Source organism: Cotesia glomerata, linkage group LG10 (genome assembly GCF_020080835.1).
Source record: "Cotesia glomerata isolate CgM1 linkage group LG10, MPM_Cglom_v2.3, whole genome shotgun sequence".
NCBI lineage: Eukaryota > Metazoa > Arthropoda > Insecta > Hymenoptera > Braconidae > Cotesia > Cotesia glomerata.
Genome location: NC_058167.1, coordinates 3,962,312 through 3,979,383, shown reverse-complemented (window position 1 = coordinate 3,979,383; position 17,072 = coordinate 3,962,312). Strand labels below are relative to the sequence as shown.

Sequence of the window (17,072 nt, the reverse complement as noted above, 5' to 3'; positions counted from 1 at the left end):
AATCAAGTCTTAAGGTGCGATTTCACGATGACGCTTGACGCCAGCTTCGAGCGTCGAATTCGATCACACTGTATAATTTCGATCAAAGCGCCATCTAGATAAAGAGCAGTGATAAAGCTGAAAATTCTGAGCTTTATTTAATTGACGCTTATGTACTATTTAATTAAATTAAAAATATTATTTATTGTTTATGAAACATTAAAATAAAAAAAATATAATGGATTTCGATGAGGTAAAATCTATAGCTATTCTTTATTCTAACCTATTGATATCTATAAAAATATTAATAAATATTCCAATATTCATTAAATTATGACACTAAAGTTGACAAATGTTATAAATTTTTTAGAATTTTATAACAGTGAAATTATTATGAAAAAATTTAATAAAAAATACCGCATGTGAAAATTGAAAAAAGTTATTAGCGGAAATTTTTTAAATCATTTTTTTTGTTGTGATTGATTTGTCATAAAAATTATGTGTTGTTGTTGTTGTTGTTGTTATTGTTGATCCAAATAGGTTAGGGTATAACATAGGCTGATAAGTAAACTTTCGATTTTTCTTACTTGTAAAACTAGGGTCGTTTATTTCGTCAAAATGACGCTTGACGCTAAAAGTTTGACGCTGCTTTTTATCTAGATGGCACTCTAATCGAAATTATACAGTGTGATCAAATTTGACGCTCGAAGCTGGCGTCAAGTGTCGTGAAATCGCACCTTTAGGTTTAATTTCCGTAAAATCCTTTTTTTTTTTTGGCTGGGTCTCGTTTCGAATAAACGAATGTTTTCCGAATGGTCATTTCACAGAAATAACAGAATCCGCATCGCCATCTATAGAAAATTTTTTAATCCTCCTTGACATGATCTGACAAAACAAATCTCGACAGGACATCATCCGAAAGGGGAAGACGTCTATTAGGTGTATACCAATGAGTTAGATTACCGGTGACTTAGATCCCGATTACCTAGATTTCCATAACCCAAAATCCAATTACCCAAATTATCCATGACGTAGAATTTCTATGAGATAGATTACCGATTACCTAGAATTCCGATTACTTAGAATCCGATTGCCTAGAAATTTTATTGGATATAATTCCGATTACACTGAAATCCGATTGCCTATAATTCTGTTAACTTACAATCCCTATGGCATGGATTTCTTTTACCTTGATAAAAAAAAGTTAATTTGGATAGATGGAGCTCTATGCAACACAACGTTCATTTTCTGTAAAAACTTAAGATTGTTTTCATAAAGCGACAATATTATGAGATATATATGTTCAATTTATATTTATGATGGTTAGTAGTGTAATGTTGTGACAGGTTATAAACATCAAGTGAGGTTATAAATAACTATTAAATTATAATATTTATTAAAAATATTTATTAATGAGATCTTATTGCTGCACAAAGTTCAATAAAGGAAATTAATGTTCAATATTTAACAAATAAAATTTAAAATTTTAATAAGCAATTAGATATTCTTAAATTTAAAAAATGGTTATTGTTTACAACTGTGATCAATCCCATTTTGGGCCATAACTAGGTGAAAAATTAACATTTTTTTATTCTGCTTGTTTTTACGGCGCATTTATGATAAGAATGTCGTGAAAGGAAAAAATAAAGATTTCGATTGATGTACATAATTGACAGTTTTAGTTGTGTTTTTATATGAGCCAATATATGTATATTTTTAATAAATTAATTTTTAAAAATTTTTATCTAAATAATTTTTCTTTTTCTCAGTTATAAAATTGCTCTGTCTTAAATTTCTTTTAGAATTAAAAAAAAATTTTTTTAGTCGTAATTTTTTTTTATAACAAAAAATTACTTGATAAATCTATAAAATATAAATTATGAAATAAAGCAAAAAAATTAGATTCAAATATTTATAATTAAAAAAAATGTTTGATCAATAAAATTTAAATTTTGTATAAAAAATTTTTTTTATTAAAAAATAATCTATGACCTGAATTTATATTATAAAAAAAATAATTCTATTTTCACAAGACAAATATTTTTTTTTAATTATAAATTTTTATTAATTTATTAAAAGTTAAATCCAAATTTTATAATTAAAAATAAATATTAATTTTTCAGATGTTAATAGTCGGAAGATTCAATCGAGTCTACGAAATCCGTCACTTATTCTGAAATGAATAGACATGACCCCCAACCCTGAATTCACATCCTGCGATTTTTACATGGCCTACGCCGACGAACACGACCTGATGGTAATAACCGAGACACTGGTCTCAGGAATGGTAAAAAGCATTCATGGAATCCACAAGTTAGTCTACCACCCAGACCGTCCGCAAGGCGAAAATGTAAAAATAGACTTCACTCCCCCGAGACAACTGCCAGTGATAAAAATCCTGGAAGAGAAACTGGGCGTCAAGTTTCCGGATCCTGAGGAATTAAACTCCGAGGAAGCCAACAAATTCCTGAGTGATTTGTGCATTAAGCATAACGTCGAGTGTCCTTCATCGACAGCCACCGCACGTTTGTTAGGCACGTTTGATAGTCAATTTGTTATGATAAGTATTTCGACTGCATTCAAAAATACTCTATCTGTAGATACACAATTGAGAAATGACCTTGTAACTTGAGAACTATTGACATTTTTAAAAATATAAGTTCACCTCGACATTAAATTTACGGAGACTTTTCATTTGAGTACCCATATCAATTTTTCATATATTTTATGTATTTATGTATATGTATATATGAAAAATATTTCAAAATGCATGTGGGTACTCAAATAAAAGCTCTTAATAAGTGTAATATCGGGATGAACTAATATCTTTAAAAATGTCAATAGCTTAGAAAGTACCGTGTAATTTAATAAAATTAATTATTTAATAGAGCAAAATTTTTTTCATTTATAGTTCACAAATCACGGCAATCACATAGTGACTGCAAGGTAGCTAGTTACTATAATAAATATAATTTTTGATTTTATCAATTTAAATAATATAATTTAATATATCGAGCGTATTATTTTGTTATAAAATTAAAAATTTTTAATTATTAAAATAAAAAAAAAGATTAATCGTTGTCAAAAATATCAAGAATTAATAAATTATTTAAAAAAAAAAGTAAATTCAAGTCCTTTAAAACAGCTCGTGAACTTCAAATTGCTTAGCAGCTGTAATAAGAAAAGGACGCTTTAAAAAATTGTAATTTTTTATTTTTTTTATCCTAAAATGTCATTGGCTTCTATTGATCGTGGATCTCGCTGATTAGCTTCATGCATTGTGCGAAATACATCGGTAGAAGCGTCGACGTTGTCGAGGTTACCGGTTGAAGCGGCCCTGGCGATCTTTATTATGGCACGTATTTTCAGCATGTCTGGCAATTCATAATTGACGGTTTACATAAACATTTGACAGCAACGGTCAGACTCGGTACCACCTGGAAGCATCTGGTTCACCTGATTTTGAGTCAACTTTGTCGCGACACTATATGTAACAAGTATTCTGTCTCGACATTAGAATTGTCGTAAGGATGGTGTGGCGAGCTCGTTGAGTTGCCTGAGCTGCCATCCAGCGAGCTGGGGATGTTGCTGTGCATCTGGCTCAACTTCACAGACAGCAGCATTTTGTCCCTTAGAGGGATTTGAGAAAGCAGCTTGCGGTCGTCCGCTTCATCCAAAGACTCGCCGTTAATGTACAAATCTAATTTAACATTAGTACCGTTGGCCTTTCTCCTACGCAGTATTTGCCGCCTCAGAGACGCCAGGGTGTCGTTGCTGTGTATATAAATGTCAATTATGTACATCAATCGAAATCTTTATTTTTTCCTTTCACGACATTCTTATCATAAATGCGCCGTAAAAACAAGCAGAATAAAAAAATGTTAATTTTTCACCTAGTTATGGCCCAAAATGGGGTTGATCACAGTTGTAAATAATAACCATTTTTTAAATTTAAGAATATCTAATTGCTTATTAAAATTTTAAATTTTATTTGTAAAATATTGAACATTAATTTCCTTTATTGAACTTTGTGCAGCAATAAGATCTCATTAATAAAATTTTTTAATAAATATTATAATTTAATAGTTATTTATAACCTCACTTGATGTTTATAACCTGTCACAACATTACACTACTAACCATCATAAATATAAATTGAACATATATATCTGATTATATTGTCGCTTTATGAAAACAATCTTAAGTTTTTACAGAAAATGAACGTTGTGTTGCAATGAGCTCCATCTATCCAAATTAACTTTTTTTTATCAAGGTAAAAGAAATCCATGCCATAGGGATTGTAAGTTAACAGAATTATAGGCAATCGGATTTCAGTGTAATCGGAATTATATCCAATAAAATTTCTAGGCAATCGGATTCTAAGTAATCGGAATTCTAGGTAATCGGTAATCTATCTCATAGAAATTCTACGTCATGGATAATTTGGGTAATCGGATTTGGGTTATGGAAATCTAGGTAATCGGGATCTAAGTCACCGGTAATCTAACTCATTGGTCTACACCTAATAGACGTCTTCCCTCCGAAAGTCGTATAGACAATTTTCATAAACAGAATTTGCTAGAATAGTATTTATCCGAAACGACAAAATCCACATCGTCAGCAACCGAAAATTTTTATATCCTTTTCGTAATAATCCGAAATTACAACTCCCGATTGGACACTATCCGACAATTTTTATATCCTCTTCGTAATAATCCGAAATTACAACTCCCGATTGGACACTATCCGAAAATTTGCTCCAATGATAAGGAAAAAACTTTATTATCGATCCACAAGTTTATGCAGGCGATAATGTAAATCCGAACAAAAACAGTTTAACTGTAAAAAATTGCGCCAAGTCCACGTTCATAGAACTCATCTCAATAACATTTGCACTTTGCAAAAAAAATTAGGCTCGTTTCAATAATTTTCATTCTCTACAAAAAGATGTGAAATACAAAAAAATACCAAGAAACCGTCATAATGTTGAAAAAATTGAAATAAAATTTGTTAAAAATTAAAAAATTAAAAAAAAATTTTTTATCGTACTTGGCGCGCGTCATTGAGTACCATAAATTTTTTCGGAAGCATGTCAACTCAAGAAAAAACGATTTCGCTTGTATATATGTAATCATATTATATATTTATATAGATTTACATTAGTCAAGGATACTAAACTCATTGAAAACATTGCTTAGTGTATTAATTATCAGTTTTAGTGAAAAAACCCGTTTTTAAAATTTTTTTTAGATCTTTAGTGAAAACAACTGTCAATATGGTGGTGTGTTCAAGAAATCTGAAATTATATAAAATTTTCGGATTCATTTTTTTTCAGCTTCGTCATTAATCTTTAATGAAGAACCTCATGCAATGTTAAAGCTTGATATTGCTTCGTTTAATTGTAATTAACACATTTTGATTGGCACTCACACCGCATTTTCCGGGTGCCAGAAAAGTTTGACTCTGAACTAAGTCACGACTAATAAATGTGTTCGAAATCAACGATACTTGAATATGGTTTAGAAGAGAAAAATGTATGTTTCGAAAGTAAATAATAAGTAGTTATTTTTTTTCGATTAGCTAACTGAATGGACTGGACAAATAACCGAACTGAAAAATACTCGAATGAGAAAACGAGAAATATACCCAGTTAGCACAGGTTGACCATCAACTAGGTTGATGTTCAATAGTTTACGTCAACTTTATGTTAACTTCGCATCAACCGCTGCATTTGCAACAGTTTCCCAGAACTTGACTTTAACTTACACATCAAGTTAGCGTAAATCTATTGCCGGAATTTTCCGAAAGGTTCACTCAAAGTTAACGCAAAGTTGCAGAAAGTTAACGTTAACTTCACGTCAACTGTTATAAGTATAACTGTTGCTCTACTGTTAGCGTAAACTTTACGTCAAATTCCGGCCGCAGGTTTACGTGAACTTCGTTTCGCTTGTGCTAATAGGGTAATAACTATCAGAAACAAGATCCCTGATAGCCACAGTTTCAGACCAACCAAGTTGGTGTCAGATAGTTGCCACCAACTTAGCGACAACTTGCGGTCAACTTCCGAATTTGTAACTGTTGGCGCCAAGTTGGCTACAAGTTTCTGAGAAAAAAGAGACCAATCTACTGCCGCAATATGTCGCCAAATTTCTTGAGAAACTTATCGTCAACTTGGTGTGAAAAAGTTTCAGAGCAACTTTTGCCGACAACTTGGTGAACAAGTTGACACCAACCGAGTTACTTTCCAAGAGTTGCCGCCAAGTTGGTGACAAGTTGCGGCAGTAGATTGACAGAAAGTTGCGGCCAACTTGGCTATCAGGGATTCTCCAGAAAAGAAATACTTTGTCGGTAGAGAATCTTCCTTTATTACCAACGGCTGCGTACTCCGTCGAGAAGAGAGAAAAAATACCGCATCTATTTTAAAAACAGAAACCTACCACTTAAATAGAAATGTCCAATGGACTTATAACTAATATTTTAAATTAATAAAATAAAGTTAATTAAAGTCCTTTATTTGTTTATTATTAAAGTAGTAATTATATTATATTTGACTGATAAATTTGACTTTTTAACTTAAAATAAAAATGATCCAATGGGATGTCATATGGAAAATAAATCATGTGTATTAATTTAGTGACATTTATTACATGCATTAATAATATTATAGATTGATTAATCATATTGTAACGAAGCCAGTTAGTTCCTTGAAGATGAAAAAAACTAATTAATAAATGCGAGATAAAATACAAGAAAAATACAAATTATAAGTAACAATAAAGATATAGTAAATTCGAGCCATAGTCGTAATAGCAATAAAACTTTTTAAAAATATAATATATTTCTAAGGTAAAATTCAGTCAAAGTTTATGAGATTATTTGATTCGTTACATTGTTAATGAATTATTCATTCGGTTGTTCATATATTATGTAGTCCAACTGATTTGCTGCATCATTATTGAAAACAATGTAATTATTACCTGGCACTGCAACTAATGAAACTTAATTTTAGATACATATTAGGCATATTTTATAAGTTTCTTAGAGTTTTCAATACTTAATGTATCTGTAGATAATAGGAATATTAATTTTCTATGGTAATTAAGACAATAAATCTTCAATTGACTGAGTTTCGTTATTTTAGTGGCATTATCTACGATTATAATGACTTCGTAATGTTATGCAATAGTGTACTGTATATATACCTCTACGACTTAATCAATGTTATTGTATATAAGTAAATTAGTGTTCACAAAATTATAATGACGATTTAATGAAAATAAATATTAATGAAATTAAGCTGTCTTTTTATTCAGTTATTCAAATAGTATGCGTATCAAAGTTTAGTAAAGAATAGTTCAAAAAATTAAAATGTTTTAAATAATAGTTTAAAAAATCAAATGATTTAAGAAGTAATTAAATTTCAGAAAACACGACAAAACATTTGAGCCAGCTCATTGCAAAATGGACATTTTAACGGGAGACGTTTCTCTTGAGCTGTTTTCTGCACTTTTTTTGAGCAGACTTGGCACATACGGTAGTGGCAGCACGGGTGGACAATAATTTCTCGCGGTCCCTTGATGCATATTTGACACTTGTCCTGAGGGATTTCATCATCTCCCGTCTCCTCCATATCTTCATCTTCATTTTCAACAACTTCATCTAAAAGTATAAATAGTTTATAAAAAAATTTAATTTAAGTAATACATATCCTGAATTAATTAGAAAAAATTGTTTAAATGTGGAGCTCCAATTTCTTTCGGCCATAGAAATCGAAAAGACAAGTTATCTGACGCTTTTCTTTCATTTTACTTGTCTTCATGGCAGATTTATGAATCTGCAGTCAAAATATTTTCTAAATATTTGTTTTCACTGAAATTTTTGAATTATGAAATTGAAAAAATATCTATTTGTCTCGTAATAAATAATATGGTGCTCTACAAATTAAACTCTTCTAAATTTTGATGAAAAACAAGATAGGAATTTTAAATTAGTAGGAATTTTTTAAATTATTCAACTGCAAAAAAAAACATGGATTTATAGAATTTAATAATTTTTTTATAAATGATTTCTAAATTCGTCGTGAAGAACGAATTAACAAAAAAAAAGTTTTCGATGACTTCATTATTCGTTTTTTTGGCTTAAAAGACAGTGGAGTTCCTTACATCAAAAAAATTGTTAAATTTTTATTAAAATATATTATTCATCTTACTTTCAATATTATAATCAGCAAACTCAACATTTTCGATTCCTTCTTGATCATCATTATCATGAACTTCTGCGTCAACTGAAAAATAAATGAAGCTCAAAATAAATAACAGCTTAAGAATCGAGCTTTAATAGAAAATCAAACAAAAAAGTCGAACATAATTTTGAAAGATGTTTAATTAGTTTCAAATAAGAATTAAGTGTTTATGAACATAATTAATTCTTTTGTGAAGAAAGCTGATATTTGTTGAATTTAAGTAATGATGGCAATATTTTTGAAAGCGCTTTAGATTATTTTTACATAAACATAAATTTTATTATCAAAAACTCAGTTGAAAAAGCTTAAAGTAATTATAATATATACCTTCATCCGGTAATTGGGGGTAAATATCCAGTTGTTCATCTTGCATGGCTTCTGCATGGTGGAGTATGTCACGATAATGATCCATCTGATAAGAAGCTGCAGTTTTCAAAAACTGTAATATTGTAATTTTCGATTTCTTTAAAGTCTTCCATAGATCGATCATTAATTGTTTATTGCAGCATAAGCGAACAGATACGGCAGTAGAGACATATGCATTTTTTTTTTCTTTATGCGTTCAAGTTCTTTACTACATTTGTTGATGATAACTATGAATTTTTCTGTAAATAAGGACAAGATTTAAGTTAAAAACATCTATATTCTGTTCTGAGAAATTGTAAAGAGGTAAAAGGTATAATTAAATACAGGTGTGGTGCAATATTAAGGTAAAAAAGAGTGAATAAAATAAATGCCACAAAAGTGATACGAATAAGCTGTGATGATAAACTTACAGATATAAAATATTAAAAATATATAAGGCATATAATATAATATATATTACATCATCTATAAAAATGTAAGAATAGAAGTTAAGAAAATATATAGGTAAGTAGATAATGTTAAACATTAACCTGGAATTAATAAATAATTAATAATAATTATGTAAATATATGAAAATGAAAAGAATTATTATTAATTTCCAGAAATGATCAAGTAAATTATTAGTCTGAAAAATAATTTTTTATGCATCTAAATATTAATCTCATTATCTGAAGAACAATTTTTTAAATTACAAAATCCAATTCTTACCGAAAAATTTCCATAGTGAAGGTTTTTCGCCCATGTCATGAAAAGAGACATATTTGTCGGACCTACCCCTTGTATCCACGTCGTCCTGAAGTACCCAATAAAATTTATGAGCTGAACATTTGCATCGTTTGTCAGATTGTTCACCAACTCGTTAAAACCTCCCTCTATTTTCTCATGGGGTAGAAGAATAAGAGAAAAGCAGCTTTTTAAAAATTCTTCATGAGAAGGATTAACGATTCTCACATTTTTCTCATAAGACTCATAGTATAATATCTACATACAAAAATAACATCGTCATTAAAGCATATTTTTTTTATAAACTCTTTAAAACAAGTACTTTTATTCTTTATAGAAAACGTAACTTACTCGGCAGTAATTGTTATAGGTGCCATGAATATTACTTTCTGGAAAAACTTCTTGTATAAATATTTTTAAATCAAAGTCCACGTAGATTTTTGATAAGTTGATACTAGGGAGCAAGTAGTATTTAATCTGACGAAGTATTTCTGTGCAAATTTCTGCGGTTTGTCTAGCCCACAGTACAATCCCAATAAGAAATGCCTAATTGATGAAGAAATTTAATTAATGTAATTGCTTTTGTACTTAATAATTTAAAGTCATTAACTTAATTATCAAAAACTATGAAAAGGCTCAATAAGTTTCTAATTACTTACATAATGTTCATATTGTCCCAAGATAAAAGTGAGGATGCGAGTATTTCCAAAAGCAGGAAGAACATTGATAGTAGAACTTATGTGTAATGTATCAAATTGACATGATGCCGCGAATCCAGGGTCCCCAAGTAGTAGAGCATCGTCCTCGACATTGCGCAATGTGATAAGCTTATTTTCAGAATATTTTGTCAAATTTATATGCTCTGTAAGAAATTCCACGACTTCACCATAAGTATTCAATATCGGCAAGCTAGCAGCCATCTTCTTTTGATGATTGCGCATTCCTGCTTTAACCATTTTTAATGGCAATTTTGTTTTTACTTCATCAAGATGACTGAAACAATTATTGAAAAATTTAGAAAAAATAAAAAAGATGAATAAATATTATTTTACCATTCATTGATACAAACATTGACTTAATTGAAGAGAAAAAATTTTTGAACTAAGAAAAGTGTTAAAAAAATTTGTATTATCATGAAACACACAGAAAAGTTGTTGAATTAAAAAATGTTTTTGATTTCATATGATCTAATTCTTTTTAAATTACGTTGTGGCTTTAAGATTTCCTTCTCTTCAATTAAGTTTCTTTTTCAAGTAGTGTTTGAATATGATTTATTTGGAACTTACGATTTTGAAACATTAAAATAAATATCATCAATAGAATAGAAATGTTTCTTAGAAGCTGCGATTAATTCGTTTTTAAAACTCTTAACATCAATGGTGAGCAAATCGTACGCATGAGTATGCCCCATTGAAGGAAAAAATTCGATCGGGTTATTTAAAATTTTAACACCTCGAACTGGACAGTTTTTGGAATTTTTCTTCTCACAAAACACGTACCTAAAATCAGATAAAATTTTTGTACTTGATTATAAACAAGTTTCACAGATTCGAATATTTACAATACTGTACCGAAGATGATATACCAATGAATAAATTATATATTATGAAGGAAAATTTAATGACATTAAAATGAACAGACACTTAACAATTTTTTAATTTTATTTAACAAACAAATTTTTTCCGAAAAATTTGTTTTTAAAATTACATTTTTTTTTTCAAAATTTCTAAAAGTCAATTTTTTTTCTCATGTTTTTTCATAATTTATTTTCTTAAAAAATTCTTAAAATTATCAAATATTTGCTTAATTCATTTTGATAAAATGTATGATATAAAAATTAACAGACATGTGACGGATGAACTATTTCAACAAAAATGAAAATTAAAAAATAATGAGATTTTAATTAAATATTTAATTCATAATAATTACATAATTACTTACTTTTTTCTACCCTTTGTTTTCTCAACAACATAAAAGTACCCGTCTTGCTGAATCGTTTCACTAGGCATGTTTTATATTTTATAAAAACTTTACAGCTCAATTTTTATTTAAATACAAGTCGATTAAAAATGTAATATTCTATAAAAAAATTCGCAATATCGAATTAGAAATGGATGACACGAAATGAATTGCTGTTACTAATGTAACCAAACGCTATCGAATGCGCAATAAATTGCAAAAATTGAAGGTACTTGGCGGTTGAGTCGAAGCGATCTTCAATTTTTTCGAATAAACTCGAAGCTTGGGTTTATCTGTGTGATAGGCTACCGTAGTGGATATGTTATAACTCTTTCTTGCTAACTTTCGCTAATAGTGTAAGTGTAGTGTTTATGAGAATCAATTTAGCAGATATTTAAAAATTTTTAGAATTTTTTTAACAAATAAATTATGGCAAAAAAAATGAGAACAAAAAATTGACATTTAGAAATTTTTAAAAATTATAAATGCAATTTTTTAAAAATAATTTTTCAGAAAAAATTTATTTGTTAAAAAAAATTCTAAAATTATCAAGTGACAGCTGACTTTAATGTCATGTAGTGTTTTAGTTTCCCCATAACAAAAAAAATTTATCACACAGTAAATCACAGTAATAGCTCAAATACTATCAAGTGTATAATTGAATTTTTCGAAAACTGATGACGAGCAATTGGTAATTGTTATAAAATTAAAAGTTCTTATAATAAGGTGTTTATTTATAAGTGAGTAATATGCAGATATTTATTATTTAAAAAAAAGTTTTATGAATATTTGAAGATTAAAAGATAAAATAAAATTTTTTTTATTGAACAAAAAAAAATCCGAATAATTAGCCAAGCACATTTTTTATATTATTATTTCGGCAGTAATAAAAATACAAATGAAATAAAATACAATTTCAAAAATACAAAAAAAAATTCCTGATATCTGCTACGAATGGTACTAGAATAAATATTATCTGACAATTTTTGAAGTTTCACGATGAAAAAATTTATAAAAAAAAATTACATGCAGGAATGACAAACAAAACTTAAATGTAAATTATAAACAAAATTTAGTTAGTACAAATTTAATTGTTAAAGAAAGATGGATGACGTTAAAATATCTGCTACCTTCATAATCATTTGTATTTTTTAATAAAAAAAAATTTAGTTAATACTTTTCTATTAATTTAGTTGCTGCGTCTCCGTGATTCAAGTGATTCAGTCATTCATCAAGTATGGAAAAATTATTTCAGTTTCGAAGCGAAAAAAATATCCTATCACAATTTTTCTTTCATGGTGGACATTGCTACAAACGACATGATGAAAATGATATGTAAGTGATTACTCACGTGTTGTAATGACATTTATTTATATTAATATTTGCGTAGTAAATTAATATCAATATTCCAGCTATAAATTTTACCTTTCATTGTCATTTCATTGTATAGCTCGAATCAGCTGCAACATAGTTTTAAATCATATTTCTTTTTGAATACATTAACCTAATCACTTATTTAATATATATAAAATAAATTAATTATTTTCTTTTCACAGATATGTTAAATGTCTCCTGAAAAATATTAAAAAGTGTTATGCACGAGGTGTATTGAACAGAGGAGCGCCAATTACTTTGTTGAAAGGTCATAATCATTCTCAAAATCATAATTTAAAGCTGATTTTTGATTTTAAGTACGAACTCTTTAAGGCTGTAACATCTAATTTGTGTGATTTGAGAAGTATTTATGATGAATTAAGTGTTAAGTATGTGTATATTTTATACTTAAAAAAATATGTTGAAACTTTATTTTCGTTAATCTATTCCACAAATTACTAATTTTATTTATGCTTCATGGTAATATGTTAGATACCCCCGAGGTTCCTTTCTTCTGCCATTCTGTCGAACGGTGAGAGTCATGCAGCAGTGGCGAAGGAAGATTTGTCCACCGACTCCTACGTCTCTCGGTGAATATTACTTGCGTCTGAAGCTAGATCGCTGGAAGCACTTATATAAATCGAATAATAGTAATTTAACAGTCACCAACGTTTATGGCAGAGATGGATCTATTGCTACGGTTTTCATTGACCCTGATTTTTTAGAAAATATTCAGACTACCAATTTGTACATCGATGCTACTTACAAAGTTTGTCCAACTATGCCAAAAAACACCTATCAGTTTTTTACAATTATGGCATCAATAAATAATTCGGTATTTTCGATGAAAAAAAATTATTATAGCATTTGTTTTACAAAAAATTTGATTTGCTAAATATTATTTTTTATTCTAGATTTTGCCTGTTGCCTGGAGTTTAATGTCAAGGAAATCTACAGATTGTTATGTAGCTGTCATTGATCACTTTAAATCTTTATCGCAACATATTATCGTATCATCATACATGACAGACTTTGAAAGTGGTCTTCGTAAAGCATTAAAACTCTCGTATCCAAACGCAGCCGCTGAATCGTGTTATTTTCACTTCATACAGGCAAGTTAAATTAATTGAATCTAAAAATAGTCTCTTTATACTCGTTTATGAAGTATTTTTATTATACAAATTACTATTAGCATTTTTATTTTACTAGGCTAACATGAAAAAAGCTATAAAACTTGGATTACTGAAAAAATTAGAAGATTGGGAAGATGGAAGAAAATTTTTTAGGAAGTTATTAGCTTTAGCATTATTACCGAGTACTGACATCATACCAACATTTAATTGGTTAGTGGTGATCCATGCACCGTTTTATCTTATTTTCAAAGATTTTCTGAATTACTTCGTTGATTATTGGTTGATGATAATTAAACCTGTTGGATTTTGTGTATTCAAATTAAAAAATCGTACAAATAACTTTACCGAAGCATATCACCGAAGACTAAACAAATTCTTTGGCTTACATCCATCACTGTGGCAATTTACAGGTAATAATTTGGTTATCACTTGAATAGTACGTACTTTATTTTATTTGAATAACATTATACATCGAAATTTTTAGCAAGTCTAAGAGATTTTCATGATATGACTAAAATTGAAATAGAATCGCTACAATTACTAACGCTCCCCATACGCAGAGCTCCACGGTCGAATAATTTAATTAGAGCTGAAGTCTTAGAGAGAGCATGGGATATGTATGAATCGAATGTACTCGATATTGCTCATTTTATTGAATTCGCTGCTCATTGGTCACCAGTTTTAAGAAATAGAAATGTTATGATTAATATTGAAGACATCAATAATTTTATCAATATTCCTATCTACAAATACAGTAAGTATTGAAAACTCTAAGAAACTTATAAAATATGCCTAAAATCTATCTAAAATTAAGTTTCATTAGTTGCAGTGCCAGGTAATAATTACATTGTTTTCAATAATGATGCAGCAAATCAGTTGGACTACATAATATATGAACAACCGAATGAATAATTCATTAACAATGTAACGAATCAAATAATCTCATAAACTTTGACTGAATTTTACCTTAGAAATATATTATATTTTTAAAAAGTTTTATTGCTATTACGACTATGGCTCGAATTTACTATATCTTTATTGTTACTTATAATTTGTATTTTTCTTGTATTTTATCTCGCATTTATTAATTAGTTTTTTTCATCTTCAAGGAACTAACTGGCTTCGTTACAATATGATTAATCAATCTATAATATTATTAATGCATGTAATAAATGTCACTAAATTAATACACATGATTTATTTTCCATATGACATCCCATTGGATCATTTTTATTTTAAGTTAAAAAGTCAAATTTATCAGTCAAATATAATATAATTACTACTTTAATAATAAACAAATAAAGGACTTTAATTAACTTTATTTTATTAATTTAAAATATTAGTTATAAGTCCATTGGACATTTCTATTTAAGTGGTAGGTTTCTGTTTTTAAAATAGACCCTCGCGGTTTTGATAATGCCGTAAAAATACCGTAATTTTTCGGCATTTATGCTCATGCCGTATATTTACCGTTATAATTCGGTAATAATGCGGTTAAACTATAGTTGTTTTGGCCAGTTTTTATACTGTAGTTATCCAGTATATATACTGCACTTATGCTGTACAGTTACCAAAAATATACTATACAATTACCGCATTAATGCCCAAATTTTACCCAAAAAATTCCCAATAATTACCGTAATAATACAGTAATTTTGCCGAATATTTTCTGACATAATGGACAATTATTAAAGATTTAGTTTTATTTTTAGTTCACTTCTATGTTAGAAATGCATAAAATGAAAAATTTCAAATTTTGCTTTTTATTCTCCATCGCTACTTTGCAAAAACAAATACTGTTTTTGAATAAAAAATATGTACTTAGAATATTATTTTTTAATTAGGTATTTAGCGATAATTAATATAAAATAATACATATGTTAAGTAAATATATTCTAATTTTAATTTCAATTTTTAATTTCTCACTTAGAAAATTGCAAATTTTCTAAAATCGAAAAGTTATATTGTTTCACATATATAACTATATTATTTAATTTTAAATATGCTTATCGTAAGATGGACGGTGTGGCTTAATGTATATTGAATAAGCAAAAAAACACTATGGTATAGACCGGGTAGCTCAAATGGTAGAGTAGCCGACATGTCCTCAGGAGGTTCTGGGTTCGAATCCTAGTCCGAGCGTTATTTAATTTGACACCATTTTTTAAATATGGTTTTAATACAGTCATTTTACCGCCTTATTACCGTAAAAATGCCGCATTTTCAGCGTAAATGTATCGCATTTTTACGGTAAATGTTCCGTAATTTTTCGATAAAAAAACTGACCAAAACAACCGAAAAAATGCTGAAAAAATACCGCATTAATACTGTATAATTGCGACATTTTTTTGGCATTTACAAAACCGCTAGGGGATGCGGTATTTTTTCTCTCTTCTCGACGGAGTACGCAGCCGTTGGTAATAAAGGAAGATTCTCTACCGACAAAGTATTTCTTTTCTGGAGAATCTTGTTTCTGATAGTTATTATATTTCTCGTTTTCTCATTCGAGTATTTTTCAGTTCGGTTATTTGTCCAGTCCATTCAGTTAGCTAATCGAAAAAAAATAACTACTTATTATTTACTTTCGAAACATACATTTTTCTCTTCTAAACCATATTCAAGTATCGTTGATTTCGAACACATTTATTAGTCGTGACTTAGTTCAGAGTCAAACTTTTCTGGCACCCCATTTTCCCAATGTAGTCGGCCATATGTTTTATTTTTTAGTAAACACAATTCTCACAATGCAACCGACCCAACGTGTGCATGCGTATCGACTTGTATGTAGTTTGCATAACTGCGTATGGAATGTCGATTTTACCTAACTTTTGTAAAACTTATTATGAAATAATATAGGTTCACTTACTTATAAATTTCTCAACATTAAAAAGATGTTCATTTATCCTGAAAAAATTTGGGGTACTCAATGACGCGCGCCAAGTACGATAAAAAATTTTTTTTTTAATTTTTTAATTTTTAACAAATTTTATTTCAATTTTTTCAACATTATGACGGTTTCTTGGTATTTTTTTGTATTTCACATCTTTTTGTAGAGAATGAAAATGATTGAAACGAGCCTAATTTTTTTTGTAAAGTGCAAATGTTATTGAGATGAGTTCTATGAACGTGGACTTGGCGCAATTTTTTACAGTTAAACTGTTTTTGTTCGGATTTCATATCTTTTTGTTAAGTGTCATTTTTTGCTCGCCTCTACATTACACTTGTAACTTACAGACATAAGTGTGCTATGTTGTATCTAGTAAACCTTCTACCCTTGATTCTATGTACAGTGTATT

The 17,072-nt window shown here is 28.7% G+C and overlaps 4 protein-coding genes and 1 long non-coding RNA gene across 8 annotated transcripts; 3 read left to right on the top strand and 2 right to left on the bottom strand.

The window, feature by feature from the left end:
* The first annotated feature begins 2 nt into the window (after window positions 1-2).
* LOC123272723 (lysine--tRNA ligase-like) lies at window positions 3-2,740 on the top strand. Of its 4 annotated transcripts, none has more exons than XR_006511128.1 (2): window positions 3-232; window positions 2,103-2,740. XR_006511128.1 is itself a non-coding variant. In XM_044739724.1 (2 exons), the coding sequence occupies exon 2, from the start codon at window positions 2,168-2,170 to the stop codon at window positions 2,609-2,611; it is 444 nt and encodes a 147-aa protein (XP_044595659.1). In that variant the 5' UTR covers window positions 1,309-1,344; window positions 2,103-2,167; the 3' UTR covers window positions 2,612-2,734. The 4 variants fall into 4 exon arrangements, 1 of the variants encoding a protein (XP_044595659.1); XR_006511129.1 differs by lacking the exon at window positions 3-232 and adding an exon at window positions 1,274-1,339; XM_044739724.1 differs by lacking the exon at window positions 3-232 and adding an exon at window positions 1,309-1,344 and having other exon boundaries at window positions 2,103-2,734.
* A 1,488-nt stretch (window positions 2,741-4,228) lies between these two features.
* Window positions 4,229-4,518, top strand: LOC123272728. Its single transcript, XR_006511136.1, has 2 exons — window positions 4,229-4,378; window positions 4,456-4,518. It is a non-coding gene; the product is annotated as an uncharacterized LOC123272728 (long non-coding RNA).
* A 2,330-nt stretch (window positions 4,519-6,848) lies between these two features.
* On the bottom strand, window positions 6,849-8,840 carry LOC123272722. Its single transcript, XM_044739723.1, has 3 exons — window positions 8,549-8,840; window positions 8,189-8,263; window positions 6,849-7,638 (listed from the first exon to the last, which is right to left on the bottom strand). The coding sequence occupies exons 1-3, from the start codon at window positions 8,709-8,711 to the stop codon at window positions 7,400-7,402; spliced, it is 477 nt and encodes a 158-aa protein (XP_044595658.1). The 5' UTR covers window positions 8,712-8,840; the 3' UTR covers window positions 6,849-7,399.
* A 390-nt stretch (window positions 8,841-9,230) lies between these two features.
* LOC123272714 lies at window positions 9,231-10,285 on the bottom strand. The gene is made up of 3 exons (XM_044739713.1): window positions 9,970-10,285; window positions 9,662-9,856; window positions 9,231-9,568 (listed from the first exon to the last, which is right to left on the bottom strand). Exons 1-3 carry the CDS (start codon window positions 10,264-10,266, stop codon window positions 9,236-9,238), a joined length of 825 nt encoding a protein of 274 aa, XP_044595648.1. The 5' UTR covers window positions 10,267-10,285; the 3' UTR covers window positions 9,231-9,235.
* A 1,473-nt stretch (window positions 10,286-11,758) lies between these two features.
* LOC123273333 lies at window positions 11,759-14,526 on the top strand (the record flags this gene model as incomplete). Its single annotated transcript, XM_044740738.1, has 7 exons — window positions 11,759-11,960; window positions 12,463-12,604; window positions 12,826-13,032; window positions 13,136-13,478; window positions 13,558-13,755; window positions 13,853-14,186; window positions 14,261-14,526. Coding segments are annotated over exons 2-7 (1,446 nt in total), but the record flags the coding sequence as incomplete, so codon positions are not given.
* Window positions 14,527-17,072: the final 2,546 nt, after the last annotated feature.